At 47.9% G+C, this 27,179-nt stretch overlaps 10 protein-coding genes across 10 annotated transcripts; 3 read left to right on the top strand and 7 right to left on the bottom strand.

Moving 5' to 3' along the window:
• Positions 1–325: 325 nt before the first annotated feature.
• Positions 326–1,697, top strand: N7446_010558 (BCS1 and AAA domain-containing protein; the record flags this gene model as incomplete). The annotated part of the gene is made up of 2 exons (XM_058519301.1): positions 326–500; positions 547–1,697. The coding sequence occupies 2 exons, from the start codon at positions 326–328 to the stop codon at positions 1,695–1,697; spliced, it is 1,326 nt and encodes a 441-aa protein (XP_058368139.1).
• A 275-nt stretch (positions 1,698–1,972) lies between these two features.
• Positions 1,973–2,887, bottom strand: N7446_010559 (uncharacterized protein; the record flags this gene model as incomplete). The annotated part of the gene is made up of 1 exon (XM_058519302.1): positions 1,973–2,887. The coding sequence occupies one exon, from the start codon at positions 2,885–2,887 to the stop codon at positions 1,973–1,975; it is 915 nt and encodes a 304-aa protein (XP_058368140.1).
• A 47-nt stretch (positions 2,888–2,934) lies between these two features.
• On the bottom strand, positions 2,935–4,226 carry N7446_010560 (uncharacterized protein; the record flags this gene model as incomplete). Its single annotated transcript, XM_058519303.1, has 2 exons — positions 2,935–3,924; positions 3,975–4,226. 2 exons carry the CDS (start codon positions 4,224–4,226, stop codon positions 2,935–2,937), a joined length of 1,242 nt encoding a protein of 413 aa, XP_058368141.1.
• A 2,585-nt stretch (positions 4,227–6,811) lies between these two features.
• On the bottom strand, positions 6,812–8,766 carry N7446_010561 (uncharacterized protein; the record flags this gene model as incomplete). Its single annotated transcript, XM_058519304.1, has 2 exons — positions 6,812–8,397; positions 8,445–8,766. The coding sequence occupies 2 exons, from the start codon at positions 8,764–8,766 to the stop codon at positions 6,812–6,814; spliced, it is 1,908 nt and encodes a 635-aa protein (XP_058368142.1).
• Positions 8,767–11,216: 2,450 nt separating this feature from the next.
• Positions 11,217–13,070, bottom strand: N7446_010562 (uncharacterized protein; the record flags this gene model as incomplete). The annotated part of the gene is made up of 3 exons (XM_058519305.1): positions 11,217–12,542; positions 12,613–12,899; positions 12,953–13,070. The coding sequence occupies 3 exons, from the start codon at positions 13,068–13,070 to the stop codon at positions 11,217–11,219; spliced, it is 1,731 nt and encodes a 576-aa protein (XP_058368143.1).
• A 5,692-nt stretch (positions 13,071–18,762) lies between these two features.
• N7446_010563 (uncharacterized protein) lies at positions 18,763–19,977 on the bottom strand (the record flags this gene model as incomplete). The annotated part of the gene is made up of 2 exons (XM_058519306.1): positions 18,763–19,504; positions 19,562–19,977. The coding sequence occupies 2 exons, from the start codon at positions 19,975–19,977 to the stop codon at positions 18,763–18,765; spliced, it is 1,158 nt and encodes a 385-aa protein (XP_058368144.1).
• A 452-nt stretch (positions 19,978–20,429) lies between these two features.
• On the top strand, positions 20,430–22,423 carry N7446_010564 (P-loop containing nucleoside triphosphate hydrolase protein; the record flags this gene model as incomplete). The annotated part of the gene is made up of 3 exons (XM_058519307.1): positions 20,430–20,699; positions 20,792–20,897; positions 20,952–22,423. 3 exons carry the CDS (start codon positions 20,430–20,432, stop codon positions 22,421–22,423), a joined length of 1,848 nt encoding a protein of 615 aa, XP_058368145.1.
• A 7-nt stretch (positions 22,424–22,430) lies between these two features.
• On the bottom strand, positions 22,431–23,756 carry N7446_010565 (uncharacterized protein; the record flags this gene model as incomplete). Its single annotated transcript, XM_058519308.1, has 1 exon — positions 22,431–23,756. The coding sequence occupies one exon, from the start codon at positions 23,754–23,756 to the stop codon at positions 22,431–22,433; it is 1,326 nt and encodes a 441-aa protein (XP_058368146.1).
• Positions 23,757–23,892: 136 nt separating this feature from the next.
• N7446_010566 (uncharacterized protein) lies at positions 23,893–24,840 on the bottom strand (the record flags this gene model as incomplete). The annotated part of the gene is made up of 1 exon (XM_058519309.1): positions 23,893–24,840. The coding sequence occupies one exon, from the start codon at positions 24,838–24,840 to the stop codon at positions 23,893–23,895; it is 948 nt and encodes a 315-aa protein (XP_058368147.1).
• A 711-nt stretch (positions 24,841–25,551) lies between these two features.
• Positions 25,552–26,938, top strand: N7446_010567 (uncharacterized protein; the record flags this gene model as incomplete). Its single annotated transcript, XM_058519310.1, has 2 exons — positions 25,552–25,967; positions 26,056–26,938. 2 exons carry the CDS (start codon positions 25,552–25,554, stop codon positions 26,936–26,938), a joined length of 1,299 nt encoding a protein of 432 aa, XP_058368148.1.
• Between the last annotated feature and the right edge of the window lie 241 nt (positions 26,939–27,179).

The following is a 27,179-nucleotide window of genomic DNA, read 5'->3' on the forward strand; positions in this document are numbered from 1 at the left end:
GAGAATATATATGTGCGTGTGCCTCAAAACAGAAAGCCACGAAGAAGAGCTTCGCCAGATTAGACTGCAAGGGTCTTCCTCCTGCATACAGACACGGCCCGTTCTATCAATATTGACTGATGAGGGCGAATCAAATGATTGTCTGCTCACGAGCTCGGTTCTCGTACCCTTCTCCAAAGAACGAGACGATTAGAAAAGAGCCAGCAGCGAATATATAAATATGAGCAGAAACAACCTCTTGTCATCTACCAACTTCGAATCAAGTCTTCCAATTCTTTAATACACGATGAATGCAATTAGCGGAGGTGGTTCTTCCCCTTTCCAGATGTCTCTAATAGATATCATCTTTCCCGGTTTCAGTATGGTCACTGCCTCCGCACGCCAGCTGCTTGCTGGCGACCCGGACAGCTACACTCGACTTCTTTGTACCTTTGGGATGTTTATCCTCTTCGCCCGCTATGCAGTCCGCTATGTTTGGGAGATAGTGAGAAGTTACTTCAGTCCGTATACCTCCTGTTATTGCCGGGTGGGACTGACAATTTGAAGCATCGACAATTTATGTCTCATATTACGACGAAGCATACGATATGCTTGTTGATTGGATAGCCGACCAACCATTTGTCCACAATGCCCACTCATTGATTGCTCGCGTAAGATCTCCACAGCGGGCAAACAACCAATGTTCGACAAAGAAAAAGCCGTTGACCTTTTCTCCTTGGGATGGATCTTTTTTGTTTTGGTATAAAGGGCATTTGCTTGTCCTTCGCTGCGCGGTCAAAGAGCATCGAGAAGATCTCTATATCTCTTCCATTGGTCTTAATGCAAATATTTTGAAGGATCTCATCGAAGAGTGCCGCAAAAAGTATCTCAAGGATACGCAGAGAAAAGTCTCTGTCTTTGAACACCGCGAGGGAGAGTGGAAGAAAGCCAGATTGAGACCGGTCCGACCCATCTCCACAGTCATCATGGATAAGCAGGTAAAGGACGATGTTCTAAGAGACGTGGACGAGTTTCTCGACCAAGATATGCAAGACTGGTACGCAGAACGGGGTATTCCGTATAAACGAGGCTACCTTCTCTTTGGACCCCCTGGAACTGGAAAATCCAGCTTCAGTCTATCACTCGCGGGGAAGCACGAACTGGATATTTATACGCTTCAATTGTCGAATATTTCAGACAGCAAGCTCATGAAGCTTTTTGCTGAACTTCCGCCGCGCTGTATTGTTCTCTTAGAGGACGTGGATACCGCTGGAATGGGGCGCAGGGACAGCGTCGACGCAGACCAAGAAACCGAGTCAAAGTCAGCAGTCACCCTATCCGGGCTTTTGAATGTGCTTGACGGTGTCTCATCTCAAGAAGGCCGGATACTGATCATGACGACCAATCATATTGAACATCTGGACGAAGCACTTATTCGGCCTGGGCGCTCAGACAAGAAAGTGCATTTCAAGCTTGCCGATCAGAACATCTCGACTCAGCTCTTCCACACGGTCTTCAAGCAGTCGCCGAACCAAAAGCAACGCAATGAGGAATATGATGAAAAGACGATCGAGGGGCTTGCTCGTGACTTCGCCAGCAAGATGCCGGAGCAAGTATTCAGCCCAGCAGAAGTTCTATCGTTCCTTTTGGAGCGAAAGAAGTCGCCTTCAGATGCTGTCTCTTGTGTGGAGAGCTGGGTGACGAAAGCAAAGTATTGAGGAGAAGGAGGGGCCGGGACAACTGAAACGTGAAACCCTTAGGGAGAAGAGCGGTCGAGAAAGTTGTAGCAAGGAAAATATGTTTGACGTCGCCAAATAATTAGTCTTTTCAGAGCTTTCATCACATATATTCGGAATATCTTCCAATTGGCGCAAATTGTTTTTATGACCAGTAACAGAACGTGCGATCACTTATCAAAACTTCCTTCCGACTCATAATCGGAAGCTGAGAACATGAATCGCCTCAAATGAGTCTTAGCCATGGGCCTGGGGCGTCATGTGCAAACAGCGGTTGAGCTGGACAAGAGTTTTTGCCCGGATTTTCCCACCTTCACGCGATGACCATGCCGTGCATTTCCAGACGTTGGTTCAAGGGTACGAGGGCGCTTCAACCATTTCACGTCCTCCAAGTCAATAACAATCAGACGGCTACCTAGGTCATCCCACAACATATTGCGCCACTCACTGTCGCCATGGACCACTCCATGCGACTGGAGCACGGTCAGAGCTTTGTCGCGCTCCTGGTAAAAGAATCCAAAATTCTTATCGTTGATGATATGCTGAAGCCGTGATCCAGACCAGCTCAGAATCATCATCTGCGCCATTAATTTGCCATGGTACCAATACGCAACGCGGGGTGTAAAGGCCCCAAGGCAGACGGGGATCTGGTGTCCCTGCAAGCTCCTGAGGTAGCGATAATTGTCCACTTCCGCTTGAAGGAGATGCTGCTTCTCCATCGTGGTAGCCTTAATGATCACAGTGTATCCGTGTAATAGAAGAGTAGCTTTGATGAGGTAACCCGTCCGACCACAGACATGGAGTTGTTCAAACCCGTGGTTTCTGTTTCGGGCAAGTTGACGGTGAAGCTGATGTGTGAACTCCTGCGGTCCCATGGAGTGTCTCTGACCACCGTGGAGTTTCCAATTAGGGCATTCTTTATCCAGAGGGCCTCGGTTGACTATGCCGCGGATGCAGGCAATTGTACAGTAGGGTCGTGTAGACTGCCCGTCTTCCCGAGAGGTCTGTTTGTTGTCCCGACCGGCTCGTGTGCTTTCGCTTTCCTTAGTTGATTGGTGCTTGTGGCCTCGGCCCCGGCTCGACCGGCTGCGCGCCGCTGCTGCGATGGATGGGGAATGCGATTCTGCATCACTGCCGCTGCCTTCAGTCGAAGAATGCTTCGGAGTAGACATGTTTGGTTGGCAACGAGCACGGGATCGTGTATTGTGTGTCTTCGGCTCTAGTTTCCAGTGCGATGGTCGATAATTGGAGGCTGGGGGTCTTTACGGAGCGTTTCGGGAATTTTTCTCAACACGTCCAGGTATTCGACCTTCCAGGTCTTTAGCTCGTCGCGTGCCGTATCATGCCACTCTTGAGACGGAGCTTCGGCGGCTAGCGCTTGAAGGGTGAATGCAAGCACCTGACCGATGGCGGTCCGGTGGAGGCGCCATTCATCGTCCGCCTGCACGTCCTGATTCGGGATACACAAGAAATATTGAACAACTGTGGGATCATCCTTCGGGATATGGAGAAAAACAAAAGCCTCCCCTGTGCAGATGTAACCGTATGGAACCCCACTGTCGATCATATATGAGAATATCTGAGTGACCACAGCGGCGACGAGGCAGGTGGCATAAAACTCAAACGTGTCACCTTCCTGGTCTATGACATCGCGCGCCAGATGTATCTGATGTAAACCCGCCACCAGCTCGGGGATTGTCACCTTGTGCGGCGCTTTGAATTCCACCGCATACACTGGGATTTGTCGTTCATCGGCCACAAGGTGCACGCAGAACTGGTCTGCACGACGATTGCGTCTTCGTGCAGTGCCATCCCTCTTCTTTCCCTGCGCCGCTCCTCTTCCCCTTCCTCTGCCTCTTCCAGGCCTAGTGTTCGCGAGTCGTTGGGGCGTTCGCACGTCCTGAAGATTCATTTGCTCCAAGCTGTTCTTCAGCGAAGTTTCCGATGGGTTCGCGCGGTCGTAAAAGGTGACTTGGCCCTGGATTCCAAGCTCACGACGAAAGACTTCATCATCTCGCAACGCCTTGATAATCAATTCAACAAAATTATCCACCGTGTCTCGCTCAAAATTTCGAAGGGACGCTTCCGAATAAATCGGCCTGTTCTGGATATTCGTAACGACATAATCTATTTGGGTATCAGAAGGGAAGAGGGGGCGCGAGGTAAAGGCGGCCGTGCGGTCGAATTTCCTCCAAACTTGCTCCTGGAGCTGGGGAAGTCAAGCCAAGGGATTATGCGCTTGGGGTAAAGTCGGTTCACTGGGTCGGTCGCGTCGCCTTGAGTCGTGAGGGTCGCATCCGTCTCGATTCGGATCGCTTGAGACAGAGAGTCATGGCAGCGATCGAGAAGGCGAAATAAGGTGTTGGGTTGGAGACGCCGTTCTGCTTCTTCTCGCGCCCGTCTCTCTTCCTCCTCACGGCGCTCTGCTTCTTCTCGTGCCTGTCTCTCTTCCTCTCGTGCCTGTCTCTCCTCCTCAAGCTGACGTCGTAGCTCGGCGATTGTTTCTTCCATCGCTTGTTAAAATCAGTATTCAGCAAATAATGGAAGGATGCAAATCGAAGTCAACATGGTAGGGGGTTCGCTGTCTGGCGCGGGGGAATGGCCCGTCAGGGCGGAATGCGTCCAGATGTTTACCAACCAGCTTACTCACCCCCTTGGCTCGATTCTATATATGCCTCAGGCACCAAAGGCACCAATACGCTTTGGCCTTTTGATGCCCTTTGGTTTCCGGAAAATACATCGATTCAAATGGTTTCAGATTTCCTAGACCGGCCTCGTCAGTAGATAGATAAATTCAGTCCTACTTTAAATTCCTCGGCAAGTACATCCACCGTGGCGAGGTCATTATCTCGATTACATCACTCGCGACACCCGAAAGTTCTTCTGATATAGGATAGGCTTACCTCTCTCATTGATAATACGTTCGTAGTATACAGTACTACTGTAGAGGACAACACCAGAAGAGGAGGATAGTAGGTTCAAGTTCTCCGGTCTCGCCCGAGGGCTCGGAATGGAGCGGAGGTGGTCCTTGCGAGCAGGTTGAAATAAATTCGGGCCAGAGACCTGGGGGTTGCGAGAGTATTAGGAAAATGCACGGACCTTAGATCTAGGTGGAGAAGGTGATGTTTTTTAACCAATCCTTCAATCAATTCTCCAGAGACCTTTTCAACCGCTTCATGTTTAAATCATATAAACACTTGAATTTTCAATTGCTCCAGTATCACCACCTCCGTTTTTCCCCTAACATTTGTTGAACTTACAATTAGGCAGGCCTTCATGTCTCCTGAACCGGTTCATTTACACTGATCAAGAGACTGTCATCAATTAATCGAGAATTAACGGTAGACCGTGATAGTAGTTCCTCAACCTACCTCGGCCCTCATGTTGAAGCTACAGTAGACAGAATAATGACCGTTTGAATGTAGTCTCAGCCAGTTTCTTTTCCTATTTTCAGATATTGAACATTCTTTTCTGAATTGGGCACCTGGCTAAACACTCAATTGCTTAGTTTTTACGAAGGGATTTGCAACTGCGTTTAATTAAAAAAAAATCTTTTCCAATTTTTTTTGCCCTACAACGAACCGAGTGATTTAATGTAGATATTATCTATTCTGCCAACAGCGTTTTCTGCGGTTGGTCGTAAATGTAAATGGTCCGTATATCAAAGTGTTGAATTTACTGTAAAGTAGAACCAAGGTGGTCTGAAGACTAAAAATCGTGGATTCTTGATCTGCCTCAAGATAAATATACTCTTGCGTATACTCAGGGAGTATATACTGGAGTCATGATCACGTGACGTGGATCAGCCGTTTTATTGTAATGTGGGGTTATATTTGAATCCATTACATGGAATTTTTGGTGCGGCAGAATAATGGCAGGAAATAGCGGTGACTGAGAGTAGACACTGCCTATTTTGGTCTAGTGGAGCAAGAGTAAGAGATACGCTAACCACATTTTAACATCCAATTCTCCAGCTCATACTACGTCTGTGACGGATTCCACAAATTCTTTAACTGAGAGAAGCTGGTGGTTGCGCTTCTTTCACTGTGTCCAACAAGAAAAATGTATGAATGAATCGATTTGTTTATTATTTTCGATCATGCGGTACTCAGAGGACCTACAGGTCCCGGAGTGAAAACATATGCTCCGAGGAACGAGAGGTGGTACCATGGGAGCTTTGGTTTACTACTTCTGAGGTCTATTATGAGGGTCTTATGCTATAGAGGTGATAGCGTCTCGAGCGATCAATTGATATTAAAGAAAAATTATAAAGTTCACTCTAGATACAGAATGTAGCGCAAACATGTGATTGGTTCAATGCTACTCCTTTCTCCACCTTGGAGTAGCTACACCCAAGGGCCATTGCTTTCGTACCCAATACCTTAGGCTCTGATTTCTCGACTCGGGCAGATCTCGATCCTTTCCAGTTGCTAGATGTGCCAAGACCCGCACATTTGTACCCGACACAGTCCACATTCGATTATACACCTTGACCGGCAACTGGCCTAGAGGGTTCTACGCTATAATACGCCCGAAAATATGAACGGCGTTGGCATGGGACCACCAATGGCAGAGCCAGCGGTGCTCAGCAGCTTGGGAGATGAAGCTGAGGTTGCATTTATCTACCAAACAAAGTTTCATAGCGCTCCCAGGACCTATCCGCATAGTCTGAAAAACTTTGAGGGAAGCAAGCAGACATGCCTGCGCCGAGTTCCCTCTCAGATCTTCTAGTTTTCCTGCCTTGTCGAAGAACACTAGCGGCGTTGTGGTCCATCGACTGCCCTTCATTGCGAAGGAAAGACGGCATTGACCAGACACTGCGGAGGTGACAGCACGACACTGCAAGCTCTATCTAGCCTTTGTGATTGTAGCCATTCTTCCTCCTATATGACCTGATCGCTTATTTGTAATACTCTGCTCAGACCTCAGTCCGCTAAGCATTCTCTCGATAGCGTGCTAGCAAATTCCATTTGTTATTTGACTAATTTCTGTTTGTAGTTACATAGCTGATTGTTCATTTCCGGCTTCAAGCCTAGTATGAAAATCAGTAGTGTCAAACGCTTAGTGATGCCAAACGCTCAGTGAGTCCTAATTCCTCAAACTTCGTCCACCTCCATCAAACTTGCAGCCGGGGAGTTTCCGCTTTTCATCATCGAGGGATCGAGAATTGGCTGAGGTGGCATGGCAAATGGCCCAGCTTGGTACTGGTAAGGGAATGGCTTTTGATGCTGCTGAGGGATAACCTGTTGTAAATGCTGCCTGGGAGCGAATTGTTGAAACTGCTCAGGAACAACTTGTTGAAAGTGGCTCGGGTACGGCCGCTGGGTAGGATCGGCATTGAAATCGACATTCGACACATAGTGTTGCGGGGTGGGTTGGCACCACCACGGCTGAGTTTGCTCACGATATGGAAGAAGCCGAGGCGCGTTGTTAGATGAGTTCTCCTGAGTCCCTGGTGATATCTGAGACTTCAGAGCTTCTTTCAAAGACATGTCGGTATTGCCAACGATGCTCTCAACGACCAGCTTCTCTCCTTCGCGTGTTCCCAATATTTTCGCAAGAGCAGAACGAGAGATACCTTCCTCACACCTCCCACTCTCATTTTGGTGGTAAAAGCCAACAACGATAAAGGGAAGCCTATTACTCGTTATGTCCCACTCCCCAATAGCTACAAATTCCAACCCGTATTCTCCCCCGCAACGAACTCGGGCACGGAGCTTCTGGATTTCCACTGGATCCTGAAGCGTATGTCGGACTCCAGCACTGTTTGCTAGGTCTATAGTGGGCTGACTGCCTGGGACAAGTCGTATTTTCCCTTCGCTATCAGTGACAACAAATCGCGCATTCAGTCCGAGGGGTTGAATGAACAAAATCTTCTCCCCTGACGTTGTGAAGCCCGGCTGTATGGCTCTTTGTACTTTACGTGGCCTGAGGGCTACCACCCGTTTCTGGCCACTCCCTGCTTGAAGTGCTATGTCATTGTACGGCGACCCTGCCTGCGGGATCGTTGTCCCGGAGGATACTTGCATATTGAATGTTTGTTGCGGGGTTGATCCTCGTGGGACTATAGCTGCAGCGGCATTTGCACCACTGTAAGTTGAATCCAATGCTGGTTTTCGCACTTGAGAATTTGCATCCTTGTCTTGTGCGGTATCTGCAACATCATTTGAAGTGCTTTGCGATTCTGGCACTTTTCCTTTTTGACCACTGGATGGATCGCTGGACGGTGGTTGATTGGCCCATGTTAAAGGATAGTGCATTTGCTTGCAATACGCCAATAATGACCCATGCAACATTTTCTTTGTATCATCATCTTCTAACAGAAGGATTGGTCGCCACTTTGCAAGCAAATCGCTATAACGGATGATGCCCAAGTCGGAGTCCTGGCCGTGTTTTGCATTTTCTTCCTTGAGGACGCTGTTGATTTTATCCAGCGCGGATACGGCATCTCTGACCGCCGATGTTGGGGCTTGGCGAGGTTGAAGCAAAGGGTTGTCCACCAATGCCTGGAGGAGTACTTGCATATGAGGAGTTGCTTTATGATGAGATTCCTCATGGTACGGGGAGACCTCCCCTTCGACATGAGGCTGTGGGCGATCTGGATCGTTTCCGAAGTTAAAAGCGTTGTTTTTGTCCACTTTGCTGGATTTTGCCCCCACGTTATCTCTGAGAAATCCAAGTTCTTTCCGAGTTAGTTGTCAGTACTCTCTTGTGCGAATATATACTCACTTTGAAATGCTTTGGTCGCTTTGTCTTTCTCGACAGGGTCCGGGAACCTGTCCGAGTGGATAGTTGCTTGGATTTGCCTGAAATTCAAGGTCACATCTGAAGGCAGAGCTTTCTCGATGGACTCCTCTATTTTTTTGGCGTCGTCCGGTGCGCTTAGAATTGCTTCTATTATCTTGAGTTTTTCTGTAGGTGTCATTTTCCTGGAAGACGTTTCCTCATTATCCGACTCATCCGACTCAACAGATGGTAGTGGAGGATATAAAGGTTGGTCGTCGGCAGAATGGCCTTCTTGCGCCTGGTTGCTGCTTGATGGTCCTGGCATTTTTCCAATCCTTAGAGAATCCAATTTACTTCTGAAATTAATTAGATAATGCTTGGAGGGCTGACGTCCACGAGGTATTTATATGGGCAAGCCTTGCTTGGTCCTGGTGGTCCCTGGTAGTATCAGCTGTTTTGAACAGGGTTGATGGCAAAAGAATCAAGAATCCCCGCAGAAATATATCAAAAGTGCCGAGGAGATAATTACACATATCAAAAGAGGCCTTCGTTACCATCACTGAAGCTTCTGTAGATATCCCACGGGTTATATCCGCTGCATTAGATGCCTCATATTTTGATATTCATGCCCTCGTTCTTCAATATCGACTTCCTCGAGAAAGAGCCTTTATTCCTTCTATTGGAAAGAAGGGAACATTTGACACTTCAGAGCTCTACCGCTCAGTTCAGTTCCACTGATGCTCAAAGGGCCTCACTCACTACCAAAGGCTGTACTAGATATTGCAGTATCGTTCTTCTGGTCACAAATCACCCCCTTTTTCTTCGTCTAATCAAAGTACATGTACGAAAGCCGTCACTTTCCAAGTATCAAAGGTTATCTAGGGACTGAACGTGAATTGGCATACATATTATAGCTGGCTAGCTCCTATTTAGAAGGATAGGGGCTCTCGTTAGGATAAACGAGGGGAGAGTGGGTAGTCTAAATACTACTGTAGTCTTAATCACCAGGTAAATTTGATGCGTAGTGCCTGGCAGCCAATTAATTTAGTTTTCGAGAAGGTCTATTAGATAGTAAGTCAGGTATCCAATAGATGGTACATTAAGTATTCATTGTATTTGAAGATCACGTGGAAATTTTGGTGCGGCGGAATAATGGGAGGAGATAGCGATGACTGGATAACAAACGCCTTGCCTGTTTTGGTCTAGTGGCACTCTCAGCAAGAGTAAGAGATACGCTAACCACATTTGACATCCAGTTCTCCAGCTCATACTACGTCTGTGGGGTTCTTTACCATGACCGGATTCGCAAATTCTTTAATTGGGATGAAGCTGGAGGTCGAGCTTCTTTCACTGTGTCCAACAAGTAAATGTATGAATGAATCGGTTTATTTATTATTTTCGACCATGCACTACTCAGATTTCTGACAATCGTTCTCAGAGGGCCTATAGGTCCCGGAGTGAAAACATGTGCTCCGAGGAACGAGAGGCGGTACCATGGGAGCTTTGGTTACTACTTCTGGGATCTATTATGAGGGTCTTATGCTATAGAGGTGAATAGCGTGTCGAGTGAACAATCCCAAAATAACAGGACGTAGTGCAAATGTGTGATTGGTTCAATGCTACTCCTTTCTCCACCTTGGAGTAGTTACGTCCAAGGCCATTGCTTTCGTACTTCACTATTTCGCTAAAATAGATGAAAATTCTGCTATGACTAGGCTATTATATGGCTAGCAGTTCATGGATTTTCCCCGCTGTCAAAGATTGAAAATCTTCCTCCATTGCTGTGTTGGGCGGTGGAAGTCGGGAAGGAACAGTCGTGGGGTGCCGACGCTATTTTTGTTGCGTACATTGCGCTAAGCCAGAACGGGTAGGACGAAGCCTAGAACCTGCCTCCCAAATTTGAAGGGTGAATGCAAGCACCTGACCGATGGCGGTCCGGTGGAGGCGCAATTCATCGTCCGCCTGCACGTCTTGGATTCGGGATACACAAGAAGTACTGAACAACTGTAGGATCATCCTTTGGGATATGGAGGGGAAAAAAGCCTCCCCCGTGCAGATGTAGCCGTATCGAACTCCACTGTCGATCATGTATGAGAATATCTGAGTGACGACGGCGGCGACGAGGCAGGTAGCATAAAATTCAAATGTGTCCCCTTCTGGTCAATGACATCGCCAGCCAGATCCATCTGGTGTAGAACCCGCCACCAATTCGGGAATTGTCAACTTGTGTGGCGCTTTGAACTCGACTGCATCAATTAAGTGGTAAACCTAAGGATATCTGAATTAGATCAATCCCAGAAGTATTCCACTCAATCCCTAGACGTAGAAAACTGATTATAGTAGCACGATAACTTCCAGGGCCAGCTCATGTGTCCCCAGACAAACAGCCTGAACCTAGAGGCGATCTAAATCTTATTGATGCAAGAGGGGAATTAATGATTATCAAACAAATGCGCAAACAATCTCGCTAGAGGGTTTACTACCAAGGCTTTATGAGAAACGATAACATGTTTTTCTTTGGTCACAGATTACACCACATTACTTGTTCATTTACAACTACTGTACGTTTCTTTCGTACATCTTATCAAAACATATCAAGGTGCGAAAGCAGATCACTTATTCAATTATCAAATTCGATGTGCGCTCGATCAAAGTGCAAAATTAACGACGCATACACATTATAGCTGGCTAATTTTCTTTGCCTGTTGTTCCGGCGTCACGCGTTCCCTTAATACAACCAGTGCTCGATTAAATATAGCAACAAGGATGGTTCAATTAGTCAGCTTCGCAAAGTCCGAGAAACCCCCTCTTTGCGTTCTCAGAGGATAAATGCAGCACGTACTGCTCCTGCTGAGCAGCCACGCGAACGAAAGGGTCGAACGGCATTATGGGCTTAGTGGCTTTCACAGAAACTCTCCATGAGGTGCAACTATCGGTCCCAATATCATCATGGATTACTTCCCATTGGAGACGGACGTTTGCGGGACCACCCGGTTCTGAGACCAGCATTTGGTTCAGCGTACCAGTGACTTGTGAGTAGTCTAGCCACAGACTGTCGATAGGACCGCGGATACCGTGGGTTGTACTCCAGTTTTCCGAAAACCGAATCTTACCAGCAAATATGCCTAGAAAGTCCCCCTCACGCACGGGGACAATGGAACAGGCGAACAAGGAGCTACCATCTTTCGGCAGGAGAGAGGTGAATGTAGACTTATCTGCCCCAGAGTCTGATACTAATTGGTAGTCGTAGGGTGCGCATAAAACTTCAGGAGAGAAAGCCTGCAAACCCTTTGCATTGAAGCTTTCTTCTTCCCTGGTGAAGGCCCGTTCATTTTTGGCATTATTCCAAGAGGACTCGTGAACTTTCAGCCTCTCTACAACTTGGGGGTGCTCAAGATCAGACAGGCGCATGAGGTCGCCTTTCGCGAGTCTGAGAGCCCGTGTTTCCAGTTGTTCGATGTGAGGTCTATGTTGGGTCTCCCACTTCATTATTGCATCCACAAGGGAGATTTCTGACGTCTTCGGATATCCCTTGCAGTAGCTGTCGAATTGTTTGGTGCGGTAATAGAGGACTTTGTCAATACCAGCTTCACGCATTTCAAATAGGTTTTTCCAGAAAACACGGCATTGCCGTTGGTTTTCTGCACCCAACCCGTATCCGGCATCTTCCATGAACTTCTTGGTTGCAGCTTTTTCCGCCATTGTGAACCCGTCTGCAGGCCCTTTCGCGGATGGCAGCTTTGTATGATCGATCAACGCAGCACCCTTGAGAATGATTTTCCAGAAAATTGTTTCGTTGTACCGATTTTGCAGACCCTTTCCTGTGGCTAAAGCATTGTCTCTGCGGATGACGTCAATTGCCTTCTCATAATCATATTCCGAAATCTCATCGACATATTTCAGGATGTTGTCAGGCTTGGTTGTTGTTGGGGCACCGCTCGTTCGATGTCCGTATAGAGCAATAGCTAAATTGACCCTCGCGCATTCGAACAATATTGATGACATTGCTTTCACTGCATACGCGGAGTCTGCTTGATACGACGAGGAAATGTCGACGGGGATATCCAAATGGCGGGTACCTTTCACATGGTCGTAGTCAGGCTAGATCAAAGGACGTTAGCCTCGGATCAAGTACGTGAAACAATTTTGTCAGAGGGCAAAAGTGGCATACCTGTTGACTTATATTCTGACAACCTGCCTCGATAGGTTCATCAGGAATTCTGTCGGAGGGAGATTTATCACCACAATTTTTCGAAAGCTTCGAAATGGGCCGCTTTCTTCTCTTCCTGGGTTCTGGGCCTGCAAGTTTCCCATAATTCCTTTTCGGCGCATTCAGAATCCGATAGGAGCCACGCCTTCCGTGTGGTGAAGCCGGAGGTGTTTGTAAAGCCGAGCCGGTTGTTCGTAACGAGGACTCTTCCGTGTTGCCGTCTTGGCTCGCCAAATGAGCCTCCAGGACTAGAATCACGGTCAACACCCACTCTATTAGCTAAGTCGAGTGTCCAACGTACCGTCATTATCGACTTTAGAAATCAAGGAATCAATGTACTCTTCGTTATAATCGATGCCAGAAGACGTGAATGCGTCCCGGATAGCCTGGGCTAGAAAGCCTCGGGTGGTCTCGTCCATGATCTTTGGAGCATGCGCTGCGATCAAGGACGTGGACGACTCCTGCATATTAAATACCAGCCACTTTTTATGCTCTGGAACTTTCGACCAGAGTGATCGACGGGCCAAGTTCACCTGGGCGGGGTTGTTGACAGTTATAAGCCACTCATGTAACCACAGCGTCTCCTTATCCCAGATTTAGCAGCCCTAGGGCGTAGATCTAGACCACATTGTGAGGTGATGTCATTTTGTGGTCTCAAAATTCAAACCGACCTCCCCAAGCCCCCCCCCCCCCCAACCTGCATCTTCGCTGTGTCGGTCCACGGTGTTCAATATAATATCGCAGCTCCGTGTTGGCGGCTTGAAAGAACATGTGTTTGCAAGCTAGGTTGGATTGAATGTGGTTGGCCAGTGGCCTGCGTTGTGCCCCGATGAACGAAATGATTTGTCTACGGGACCCATAGGCGCAAAATTCGGAAAGACGAGTAATTCTCGCACTGGAAAAGCCCCAGACCCCAAAAAAATTAACAGGAAATGGGATGAACAGGACTTGTAGAAGAAAACATCATGCAATGCCTAGTGGATAAGACCACGAGAAGAAAATGAATACCTACCCACCAGCTTGTTGAAGCCAACACATTCGTTGGTATCGATTGAACAGCTCTGCACCTGGAATGCGTAAGAAGGCGGCTCAGTAAGAAAGAAGCGAAAAGCGTTGAAGGATGAAAGTGACAGAGGACTGTTTTTAAACGGTGACTCACCTCCACTTCGTCGCGCTGATCTGCATCACGTGCATTTCCTAATAGTCGAGGACCTCCCACCTTTACTTCCCACCTTTTATCTTTCCAAAAAAAAAAACTTCAAACTTTGAGCTCATTATGGACTCAGGACTCCCTGCACCCCCCAAAAGGCCGGCAGTCTTTGTATCTAAGTTTGTGCCTTACTGTATTGCCTTATCACAGAACTTTGGTTTTCGGGCTAGGAGACGCGGGCCAGTTTCCAATCACCTGATGTCGGTCAGCCTCGTCTACTACAGTATTTTAATTGAAATAAATGAGTTCAGTCGCTAAGCAAACAGTATGCCCCCTGACCCCCTGACTGGTCCTTCACGCTGCAATTTGATCCATGTTGAAGGGAAGATTAGTCTTCCATGCGAAAAATCCGAACCGCTCGCTTCGCCTACAACACCACTTCCCACTCTGCCAATGTCAATGTTGATCGGCACCGCCCATTTCAATCGAGGAGTTCTTGGCTTAGATCTCATGGTTCTCGTTTCGCCTTAATAGATTCTCAATGTCGTCGTTTTGGTCACCGCATTCTGGGCTAATCTACTCCGTACCTCCATAGGCTCGCTTGAATGTGAGCTACTAGTAGCTTCTTATTGGTTCGGCACTGCCATCCCTTTCTGCACATTGGGGTAGCGACCTTATGCCTGGTGTGAGAAAGAATACGCGGGTTGGGTGCATCAGACAGTGGTGACAAATAAAATAATGATGGCGAATGAGTTTTAATAAGAGTCTTGAATGAGGAATGACTGCCACTTTGATTGAACTGCGGCGGTAATTATTGACACGGACCCCCAGTTAACTGCTGGAAAAGATCGTTCTGAAGATACTGTAGAGTGGTCAATCATCGGGACACCGTGGTCACTAAATAGGTGCATTGAGTGGGTCAGGTACTTTAACGTCGCAACTACTTTCCTCAGGGTCGGTGAAACAAGTTTGTCCAACGATTTAATTTACTTTTTGCAGTCGACTATCTCATTCCGCCGTTGACTACTGCTCACTAATGCTTAATTCACGCCACAGGCAGGTATCTTAGCTACAACAGATTGTATGCCTCATCTTTTGACATGCCAACTTCAACGCTCTGCTTCGCCAAACCGGTTGAGTTCTGAACTAGTAGTGTTCGAGTGGGTCTGCGTTAGCAGTGATGTGCTCTCCACCAAATCAGTCCATGTGGGACTGGCCGTCATGGTAGACCGCACACAATAAAAGAGCATTGAAAGCCTTTTGGGCCCAGCCGTATCTAGCATATCTAGGTTTTTGCCTTAGCAAGAGGGCTCCGTATGGAAGAGGGCTCCATATGGACGTTCGTTCCATTAGACACATCCAGCAGTGCGTTTGCCAAACACATCGATTCCGGATGTCGTGGAAAAATAGCTCGTAATGTGGTCTAAAACTCCAAGGTGGAGATATGAGGCAGCGGACCAAACACGCATTGCACTTTCTGCCCTTGCTCCAAAAATAGTAATGCAAAGGCACTCGAGAACTCAGGATGCCTCAACCGTCTATATCTACCATAGCCTACCGAGGGAGGACTTTATTGAGCATCGACAAAAAGCAGCAATAAGAGCAATTCCTCTTATTACCTATACACTATTTCAACAGAACATCTATGCCCTTGCGCGTCGCTTCCATAGCCGTTCGCGATTTACTTAAACGTGGCTTGCACATCCTAGCTGCCCTATGCTGTCTGGGGGGTTGGCGAAAGGCGTAGTAGAGTGTACAGAATGGTTACTGGGAGGTGAGCAGAGCCATGGGGGCACTGGCAGAGGTATCGAAACTTCAGACCAAGTGAAGAGAACCTCTGAGTTAACATTGCCGGAATTATCACGACGCCACGTAAGATATCTACTCCATTAGCATTAAAACTAAAGTAGTATAAACGAGAGTAGTGATACCCCAGTAGTATTAAAGCCAGAGAATCCCCTGAAAACTTTGAGAGATTAGGAGAGGATTGGTTGGAAGTAGCATAAGAGACCACTGAAGCGTGGGATGCGACCACTTTGGTAACTTACTCCAAGGTGGAGAAAGGAGTAGTAGCAAACCAATGATATTTAAAATCATCCACCAATGAAACAGGACTCTTATTGAGAGTGCCACTAGACCGAAGTTGGTAATACTTCGCCACTTCATCATCAACTGGTGACGCGCGCTTCGCACGCCGATGCCCTGAAACGATGAAAAAAGAGAGAACAGTACTACAAGAGACCGCGCACACGCACGAACTTGATATATCTCCCAGTCGTTCCTATACTCGGTGTTCGACTAGGGTAAGAATGTCCTCTACGCCTCTCCATGGACACCGTTCTCGTCCCCTTCGTCTTGTATCGCCGGGTGTGAAATCCGCCGGTAATCAGGCCTCCTGCTAGCAGATTGCGTGCCCATCCAAGTCGTTCGATGGCGCGAAAGCCGAATTAGAGCGATCTATGCAGAGTTCCCTATCATGAAGACTTGTCCACTCATGACCTCTCCCAGACCCATGCACCACGCTTCAGTTGACGTTTTAAGCGTATCTCTTACTCTTGCTGAGAGTGCCACTAGACCAAAACAGGCAAGGTGTTTGTTATCCAGTCATCACTATCTCCTCCCATTGTTCCGCCGCACTAAAATTTCCACATGATCTTCAAATGCAATGAATACTTAATGTACGAACTTTTTTCCCAAGAAGACTAAAAACTTCTTGTTGAAGTATATATCTGCATGCCCTTTGCACTTTCTCGAATATTTTATCAAGAGTGAAATTTCTGATACTGTAAAACCATGGATGTGGCTCCACCCTTCGTAACGTTGAACACGTAGAGAATGCGACGGTCACCGCGTCGCCGACAGCTTACAAACAAATGAAAATAGGGTTGGGAGTATATTGAAAATTTAAAGCCGATTTTGACTTTTTTTTTGGAGTTCCCATAGACTCAGGATATTTATTGGACAGCAGCATCTCTTGGTGCCAACAGGCCGATTCGTGGTACTATTTTCTTGACCCCCAAAAAGAATGCAAAGCTCCTGCAAAATTCTTTCTACTCCTTGGAGAAACTCTAGGCTACTCCGTCCACGCAGACTACTCAGTCTTCCCAGACTACTCGGTAGACTGCAAGGAGTCCAAGAGAACCCACATCTTGGATCCTTACTTAGCGCTTCCTTATCTCCGGCTAACACCGAACGACTTTACAGGGAGGCGTTTTTGCTTGGCGGAAGGGGGTAATAATCCGGCCCGGTCCGAAGCTAAGCATTGTAGTCCATACTTACAGTTGCGCCTCCGAACTGCAAACTTAGTGCGGCCTCTCTTCAACACCACACCCCGTTTGTTTGTTAAGGCCGAGGCAGTCGAGGGACTGCTGTCACGGCTTACCATTGATTCTCAGTTGATTGATGACAGTCTCTTGATCAGACTAGATGAACTGGTCCAGGAGCCTGCTTAATTGTATGTTCAACAAAGATTAGTGGAAAAACGGACGGTGGTGATTCTGCAGCAATTAAAATTCAGGTGTTTAAATGTTTAGACATGAGGCCGTAGAAAGTGGTGAGAAGGTCATTTTGACGCTGCCCTCTCTGTAGAAAAGTCGGTTTGATTAATAGGATCGGTTAAAAAACATTACATTCTCCACCTCGATCCAAGGTCCGTGCATTTTCCTAATACTCTCGCACTCCCCAGGTCTCTGGCCCGAAATTAATTCAGCCTTGTTGCAAGGACCAGCCGCTCCATTCCGAGCCCTCGGGCGAGACCGGAGAACTTGGAACTTACTATCCTCCTCCTGTCCTGTGGTTCACTAGTACTGTGAACAACGAACACATTATCAACGTGAATGTCTGCTTGCTTCCCTCGAAGTTTTTCCCACTATGCGGGTAGGTCCTGGGAGCGTTATGAAACTTTGTTTGGTAGATAAATGCAACCTCCGGCTTCCTCTCCCAAGCTGCTGAGCACCGCTGGCTCTGCCAGTGGTGGTCTCATGCCAACGCCATTCATATTTTCGGGCGTATTATAGCGTAGAACCCTCTAGGCCAGTTGCCAGTCGCAGCGTATAATCGAATGTGGACTGGGTCGGGTACAAATGTGCGGGTCTTGGCACATCTAGCAACTGGAAAGGATCGAGATCTGCCGCAGTCGAGAAATCAGAGCCTAAGGTATTGGGTACGAAAGCAATGGCCCTTAGATGTACTCCAAGGTGGAGAAAGGAGTAGCATTGAACCAATCACACGTTTGCGCTACATCTTGTATCTAGAGTGAACTATATCAATTTTCTTTAATATCAATTGATCGCTCGAGACGCTATCACCTCTATAGCATAAGACCCTCATAATAGCTCCCAGAAATAGTAACCAAAGCTCCCATGGTACCACCTCTCGTTCCTCGGAGCATATATTTTCACTCCGGGACCCATTGGTCTATATCGGGAATAGACTAGGACTATCAATTTTCCTGTATGTAATCGTTCCCGTAATTTACCTCTATTAAAATACGACTTTTTGTCTCGTGACTGTATTGAATCCAAGGAACAAAAATTTTCTATGGCTGGAGAGGTAAATTGAACAATCGAGTTGTTGTAAAGAATACGGAAATAGAGAACAGTCCACATCGAAATTCTGCATCTATCTTTCTACACCAATTCGATATGTAATTTCGAACCATCTTTTTGCGGTAATATTCGCGAACAGTTTTACCTGCATACTCTCACCTGGAAACACGCTGACTCAAAAGAAGCTTGGCGGCAATCCCCAGGTCCAAAGGCCAGGAGGTCCTGTATTTTACATACCGGAACTGGGCTTGATTTGGTCATATTTTACAAGAAATTGCCACACGGCTGTTCGCCTCAGGCCCTACTGTCCACTGTTCTCAGAGTCGTACGACTGAAACAAGAAAAGGATCCTGAATTGGCCATAGCCCGCGGGAATATATTTCACTAAACTGACCGTTCCTAGATCCGAGTTCTCTATTCACGGAAGTCCTCTTGGTTTCGAAGGACGTTGTTCAGGGAGTCTTCGGATAGTTGTCCTAGAACTTGCAATGAGCCAGATCCCGAGGTGATCCGTCGCGCAGAGATCAAATCTTTGAGCGTCGTCACAATGAATTGTTTGCTCTTATCACCCGTAGATACATCCTCGAAATAGTTCATTCGACCCTCGGTGGTTTCTTCGGATACCCGATCAAAGAAATTCAAAGAATGTTTGATGTTTTCGGCCTCTTCCTTGATGTCACTTCGTTCGGCGGTGTGCTCATTCCCTGGTAGCAATCCTCGGTGTTGTGATGACCAAGGGTGACTTTCTTGTGCGCGACGATATTGAAGCAGTCGCAGTCTCGAACTGACGATTTCTCTTTCCGCAGAGCTCAAGGCTTCAGCAAGAATCAGCCAAGGCATGTTGTATTCTGGAGACGATGATCTTCGTTCGGACGTTCCAGAAGCCTGAGTCATTTTTTGCAGAGAGATCGACCTTGTCTCCTCTATGTATGAGGAAAATTGCGCGCAAATCTCCAGGCCGTGCTGTGTGCTTTCTAATTCTTCTTTCATTCTCTGAACGTCAATGGAATCCAATCCCACATCGGCTTGTCTTGCGGAAGATAATAATTTCACTCTATCCTCAATGGACTGCAAATGCAGCTCGAGGTCGCACTTGGTATTCTCAATTAACTCCTTGTATTCGTGCATGACACTTTGCGTCGTTCTGGTGAGATGGCTATGAGAAGTCAGAAATTTTCGCGAAGAAATTAAATAAACTTGTAAATGAACGTACACATTGGAATAAGCAAAGGCGATCGTAATTGTAGATTTGTAGCCAGAAAGCATGTTTTGAAAGCCAGTGACGTCTTCGCCCATGTAGCGCAATTTGGCCCAATCACGGATGCTGAAATGATTGTCTGTTGAGTGCTCAGAGCACTGCATAATCAGTTTATTGAAATCGGTGCATGCTTTGCAACATCGATCAAGAGGTCGTTCAATTATTCCGCTGCTTAGAAACGGTGAGGTGCTGATCGAGTCCTGGAGTATTTTCAGCACCTCCTCGAGATCTCGGAGCGCTTCTCGAAGACCCCTAATAGCCTTTTCCCGGTTGCGAAGACTCTGAACCGTGCTGAACAAGGTGCGACTCGATTCGAGGGCTAATGCCAATAAGCCAGCGAGGCCAGAGCTGATACCAATTACTTCGGCCATTTGAAAAGGAAGGGCCGCTTATTGTTCGATACGATGAGCAGGTAGTGATCAATATATAGGTGAGCTAGCGCGAGGTGTGAGAAAAACGAAAATGAAGTGTAGGGGTAACTATTTGCGCGCGGCCCCCGAATGCTTTTCCCGCTGGGTGATAGCGGGCGCGTATCGTGGACCGATCATTGGCGTGCGTTGTCTACCGGAATTGCCTCAGTGCCTCAGGCCCTCCACTGCATCGGAACAAGCATGTTCCGTAATTACCTAATCGGGTAATTCGCCTGGGGAGGGCCTGAGCGCAATTGCACCGCTTTTGCTGTGGGTCTCAATTTCGTAACGTGTAAAACGCATAGTTTAGGTTCTAAATTCACAACAAAACGACGCGACCATCGAGACAATTTGTCCTGTTTCTCCGCCAAATTGCATTGCTATACCTTGAAATTTAACCCATCCTATCAACAATGCCTGTTAAATCAAATGCAGTATCTTTTATGCCTGAAGATCCTCCATCTGCTGAGAAATTACGCGACCTTCTGCACCGACTCCACGGATTCCAACCCCGTCCCGACCAGGTAGAGGCCATTAAAACCCTGGCCATCGATCAGAGAGACCTCATACTCATAGCTAGGACTGGCTGGGGGAAGTCAATGATATTCCAATCAGTTCCTGCACTTAGAACGGGCGGAATCGCCCTTCTGATCATGCCTTTAAACCTGCTAGAGGAGGACCAGGTGGGTTGAACAGCCAGCGTTGAAATTGATTAGCATGCTCCATACCCAGTTGGAGCTATCACAGGTGGTTCATGCAATCTGACATGTCCTAGGCAGCGTCAATCAAGAAAATATCTGGCTGTGTTCCATGTATTCTCAACAGCAAATCGAACAACGCTCATGTGCGCCAGCGGATAATGAATGGAGAATTCACGCACAGTAAGCTGCATCCAGCTGCCGTGGCACAACGACCCACTAACGGGAGGATTCTAGTTCTTTTGGGGCCTGAGATTGCTCTCTCAGATAAATTCGCGGAGCTGTTACGGCATAGGGAGTTTCATCAGCGCTTAGTCTTAGTTGCCATCGATGAACTGCACGTCGTTCAGCAGTGGGGTGGCGATTGGCGAAAACACTACTCTCGGATTGGCGTCCTTAGACATCGTATCGATAAAAGAGTGCCATGGTTTGGGACCTCTGCCACCCTTGACCCGACCATGCTTCAAGATGTCATACAATTGGCGGGTTTTCAGGACGAAGTCGAGGTAATGAAAACAACGATCGACCGACCAGATATCTCATTATCCATTCGTCGGATTGAGCACAGCATTGCTAGTTTCCATGATCTCAGTTTTCTCTTAGACGAAGCAGTGACTGCCCCAGGGCAGGTCAGCATGAGTCAAATCCCAAAGACGATCGTGTACATGGATTCAATCGCCCAGATCGAGGCCGCAGAGTTTCAAATGATCGAATGGCTCGTGAGGTTGGGTAGCCAGAGAGCCTTGGCAAGCGCCGCTATTCAAGCCTATCACTCTCAGTTGGCTGACTTCGACAAGCGCAGAATATCTGAGGATTTTTGCCGTCCCGACCGAGGCCAGGGCGGTCCCGCCATCCACCGCATCATACTAGCCACAGACGCAATGGGAATGGGAATCGACAACCCTGATATCCGCCGCGTCATACAATGGAAACAGCCCTCCTCAATGTGCACACTATTTCAGAGAGCAGGGAGAGCTGCAAGAGGAAGTGGATATATGGGTGACTTCCTTTGGTTGGTGGACTCCTGGTGCTTCGAACCGATGGAAAACCAAGCTGATGCATCCCGAAGAGCAAAATTGGAGAGGGTGCGCAGAGCACAACTCGATCCTGGCCTGCGGGAGTTGATAAACACGCGTGGCTGCATTAGAAAATGCGCTCTAAATTTCTTCGGGGAGTCAATGACGGATTGCCAACGACCTGGACCGCTGGCCTGCTGTACTGGTTGCAGTCAAGTTGACATCCTCCCTAGGCCTCGAAAGCAAGAGCAACAGCTCCGTAAATCGAAAGTCCCTAACTGGGCAAGACTAAGGGCTCGCACGGACTTGATTCAGTGGCGCAAGACAAGGGCAGCGCAGCTCTTCCATGCAAGCTTCTTCCAAGATGAGGACGCTCATGAGGCGCTAATGCCCACGCACTTGCTGGATAACCTGGCAAGAGACGGATACCACATCCATACAATTAATGATCTTCGAGACCGTATTGGGGGAAGTGGATTTGGTTGGAGAGATTTGGAGGGGAGGTCGTCAAGACCATCAGGGCAGCTGGGGTTACCAAGGGGGTCGACATCAGAGCCATTGCAGCTGCTCGTGCAGCTAAAACAAGAGACGAGAGACAAGCCCTTCAACAGCTCGATGCAAACAGGGCATTCCGTCCGTATCGAGGTCAGCCACCGATTACGCCAAGTCAAAAAAGGCAAAAAAGGCAGATAGGATAGATTCATCCCGTGTCCTCCAACGCGAAGAAATCTACGGGTAGATCACCTGTGTGGGATTCCTCGAGCTCCTCGCTCTCCATGCCATACCCTCGGAGTTCTCTTGAATTAAACCTTTCCATTGTCTCACCAGCCAGTTTGGCAACACCTAGTCGCACAAGATCCGGAGCAACAAACTTGGTAGTTCGATCGTTTTTATATGCCAACGAACCTTGGCGGACCAGTCTCTCTGCCATGATAGTGAGATCATACGTTGCCGACTTCACCGTGTGCTCCGGGTTAACGTGTACGTTAAAAATGCGCTCGATCTCGGAGCGGAGTAGACGGAAGAACGATGAGTTAAGGGAGCAATACTCAAAGAGATAGTCGAGATGGATAGTGGATCCTCGTTTCGCCTTAAAAATCTCCTTCATATCCCCAATATGGAACTCCATCATCCGATCAGTTTCAAACCACGAGTCCTGATGGCCGCGCAAGTTAATGAGGCTATTCGCGAGAATGGCCCGTTGCAGCGCTGGAGTTGCAGATGTGGTCAATAGCTTTTGAAAGTACAGCATCTCATTGGCATACTTGCGTTGATTGGTCCCGGCGAACAGAACACAGGCTCGATCGACCGCTCTCCGTAGAAGACCAATGTCTGCGTATTTGATGGCGTACTTGAGCAACAGGTAGTTGAGTGTATGCTGCAGGAAAAGGCAGTGGTTCTGTAACTCTTGGCCCCCGCGGGTAGCCTGGTGGAAATATACCACACGGATGCGCTCGATTAGGGAGAGGAAATTCTCTGGGCTGTGTAGGCGTGTAATTCGATCAATATCCTCGTAAGATTTCCCTAGTCCGGTATTCGCGAGAAGTAACCAGTACACAGCGGCCACTCGGGCTTCGAAGCTGTGGATTACCAGCTCTTCCAATGCGAAGAAATCCGATTTTGCTTTGCTGATTTTCTTACGCCTCCAAAAGTTAGCGGCATCATGCAAGGTGGATGGATCGCCCCCAGTGCCTCCGTAATGGCACGTTGATATCATGTACAAATAATTCATCTTCAGGTGGAAGAGGCCAGCGACCGGTAGGACCCACTGGAGATTGTCATAAGGTCGAGAGGCACGTCGCCGAAGGCGCTTGCAGGATCGAATACGATCAACGGTTTTTTGATCACCATATACGAGGAAGAGCCGAGTGCGATAAAGCTCTGAGTCCTCGTCGATAGCGTACTGCTTCCGGAAAATATTGTCAAGTATCGATAGGTTTCCTTCATTTGTCGACTCGTCATGGAAAATGGGTCCAAGAGGGGAATGCTTCGTGATCCCAACGGGCAAGACGTCAAGTTTTGGCATGTTGGGAAATGCCGCCGTCGAAGGAGAAAATATTGCTTCAATTGCTTGAGGAAAGACCCCTTTCACAGCTTTAGCAATGAAAAACCGGACAATCTACCACGCTAGGTTAAAAGGGAATACTTACCATACGAGTCAATCATACCTGGCGCTGAATTTCGTCATCTGAATTGCCCGGTGCTAGGAGCACACTTTCCGGTTCCAGGCGGACATTTCGATCAAGCATGGTCTGCTTCAATCCTCCATCTGGCATTTCCCTTCCTTCAAAGACCTCCCCGGCGGTCACTGAGTGGAATGTACTGTTTCCTTCAACACGCTGCTCCCGGACGCCTTCCATTTGCTCAAAGTTATCGTAAACAGTAACAGAATTCTGAGACCTCCCAGCAGCAGTCACAGAAGCGATAGCTTCTCCAGAAAGAGACTTGATTACCCTCAGAATCGTACTATAGCTCACAGAGAGCCCATACTTCGCGAGCAGTTCGATGACTCGTCGCCGAACTCCATTGGCATGCAGGTGTATGGCAAGAAGAGTCTGCACGTTGCTGTGTCGATTGGATTGTGAATAACAGAGGATTGCGAGGATTATTATGTACCGAGACGAAAGCGAACTTATCTCGCTAGCACGCCGAGTTCCGCATGTTACACTATCCAACAATCCAATAAATCTCGGAGCATGCTCATGAGCCGTATCGAGGAGTCCATGTAGCGAATCAGCACTAGCAATGGAGACAGCGAACTCGCCAAAGCCGGTCTGTTTTCCGAGCTCAACAATTTCTCGTCGATACTCTGGCATGCCCCAATTCACTGAGTCGAGTAGCATCTTGCGCAATTCCAGTTCTGATGAACGAGGATGAGCGAGGCAGAGGTCAATTACCTCCCTGCCATATGCAGCTTTCATATACCCAGTTTGTCGCTGGCGGTTCTTTAGGTCATTTTGCTGGCACAGGGTTCTGATCAAGTCGGATAGGGACCAGTTGAGTTCAGTACGAAGGAATGCGAACGTCTTGTCCAACTTTTCTGCCGGACTGAGACGGCTGCGATACTGCCTAGGTGTTGTATGAACGGGGCTGTCAGAAGGTTGCGACATTGTTGGATGAAGGGGTTGTTGTTCAAAATACATTACGAAATTGAGACCCACAGCAAAAGCGGTGCAATTGCGCTCAGGCCCTCCCCAGGCGAATTACCCGATTAGGTAATTACGGAACATGCTTGTTCCGATGCAGTGGAGGGCCTGAGGCACTGAGGCAACTACCGGAAATCAACTACCGATTCCCACGTGACTTGATGTGACGTGATTTACATGCATCACCTCTGCCACGCATCACGCCTGTGACGAAGTCAAAAAAACAGTCACACTCCGGAGACTGCCGCATAGCAATTGTATGGGTTATCATTTGTTCGACAGATAAACGCCTCGGACGCGCGCGCGAATAGCAGGCGCTTCGATGCCTGTCCGAAATTAGGTCCATTCAGCACGAGTATGAAGGGCGCGTACAAGAGGCTAATTATAGCGACCGACTCAAAGGAAGTTGTCTGGAATTTTACGTGTGACGTTGTGAGGCTTAGTAATCGTACAACTAGCCGCCGGCCCCCACCCCAGCCGACCTCGTGACATTCATAGCGGCCAGTGAACCATCATTGCTTGCGGTCTGGCCCTTGTTGGCGATTCATCCTGCCCCCAGCTGAGCCATCAGCAAGTGGTTTTGGTTGACTATAAAGGCTCTTTCATTCTCGGAACGGGCTGTTTCCCCCACCAATCTCCCACTCATACACCACTCATACACGTGTGAACAAAGTCATGGCTGAACCAATAGGCCTAGCCTCCGGATTGCTAGCGCTAGCAACTTTCGCCTTCCAGTGCAGCATCTCGCTATACGAAACGGTCAATAGTTTTCGTTCCCACCCGAAACGTGTCCGTGATCTTCTTGAAGAACTTGAAGCCCTGAGTGCTGTGCTTGGCCCACTTGCCGACTTTGTCAAGGCAACAGCTGATATCGACCTGTCGCCGCTAGATCTTCCTCTTCTACGCTGCGGTAGTGCCTGCAAGGAGTTCCAACAGGAGATTCTCCGATGCTCGTCACGGTCAGATATGAGTCGGACGAACTTTCGGGACTGGGCCAGGCTAAAGTACATGGGTGACGACATAGACGGCTTCCGAAGATTACTGGCCGGGTACAAGGCTACAATCAATATTGCTCTCACTGATGCGAACCTGTAAGTGATACTACTCTTGCTGGATCCAGACGTGACTGTCGGTCATGCTTTCCATTCGCTCGATATTGTGTTGACTTACGTTTATCAGTCGCCAAACCTCTGTCAACACCGAAAGCCTAGAAGATTACAAGCGCCTTATTCAAGACGCCAAAGATGATCTTGAAGCTCGTCTGGAAGCTATAGATAGCAAATTGGAGTGCATCGTTGAGAAAAGCGTGGCGCAATCGGAACCAGAAGCAGCTGAACTGCAATCTATGAAGGAGGAGCGCCTGAGTACAGAGAAATGTCTCCAGATTTGTGCCCAGCTATCCGATCATATTGACCATATTCAGTTGATATCGGACGGAGGTGGTGCCTCTCATCGCCCAGATAGTCTGGACATTTCGCCCGAGACCGTTACTAATGAAGGCTTGCAAGAATGCAAAAACAGCTTGGCTGTGACAGCTGCTAGGCTAGAGAAACATATGCAAGATGTCATGAATCGACTACTCTCGCAATCAAAGACAACAACCTCTTCTAAAAAAGATGAACAAGACTTGGCAAGGCTACAGGATGAGTGGAATTCTGCTCGGCAGTGCTTGGACATCTGTTCTAGGGCGGATAATCATCTGAAAGAGAATGTCAGTGTGATCGAAAATTATGGTACAGGCGATGCCTTGCAATTCATGGTATCCACAAATGGCAAAATCCTGCACGGCAAAAACCGAGCTCATGGTTGGAGAACAAGACAAGTGGGAGGCTATTTGAGTGATGCCTCCGTCCAGCAGCTGTCAAGAGATATTTCAACCATCAACATGAGTCATCTGAAAGGTGGAGAACCTTCTTCGACAGACCACAGCACACTGGGTCCGCGTGATGAAGTGAAGGGCGAAATGACCACAGAATTTAAACAACGGTACGGACGAGGCTTCAAACTGAATCCGACAAGTTTCCCAGAAGCGTCTACTCCTTCGACGACATCAAGCCACTGAGGGGGTGGACAGGAACACTTACGAAATAAGTATGTTTCTTGGGGGATTGAGGCTTGTCTAATCTTTGTTTTCTTCCTTGGTTGTCGAATAAGACCTGTGCACATCTTGTCCTGTCTGTCTAGGATTTTGGGTGCGAGGATCGGGGTTTGATAACCAGATCATTTACCTTGATAAGCTTTCATTGGTGTTCTAATATTGTAGAAAACCTGCATCTAAGCCGTAACTCTCTTGCAAGTGATTC

The sequence above is a fragment of the Penicillium canescens genome (genome assembly GCF_028828765.1).
Source record: "Penicillium canescens strain IBT 15451 chromosome Unknown utg000007l_segment0_segment0, whole genome shotgun sequence".
In the NCBI taxonomy this organism is placed as follows: domain Eukaryota; kingdom Fungi; phylum Ascomycota; class Eurotiomycetes; order Eurotiales; family Aspergillaceae; genus Penicillium; species Penicillium canescens.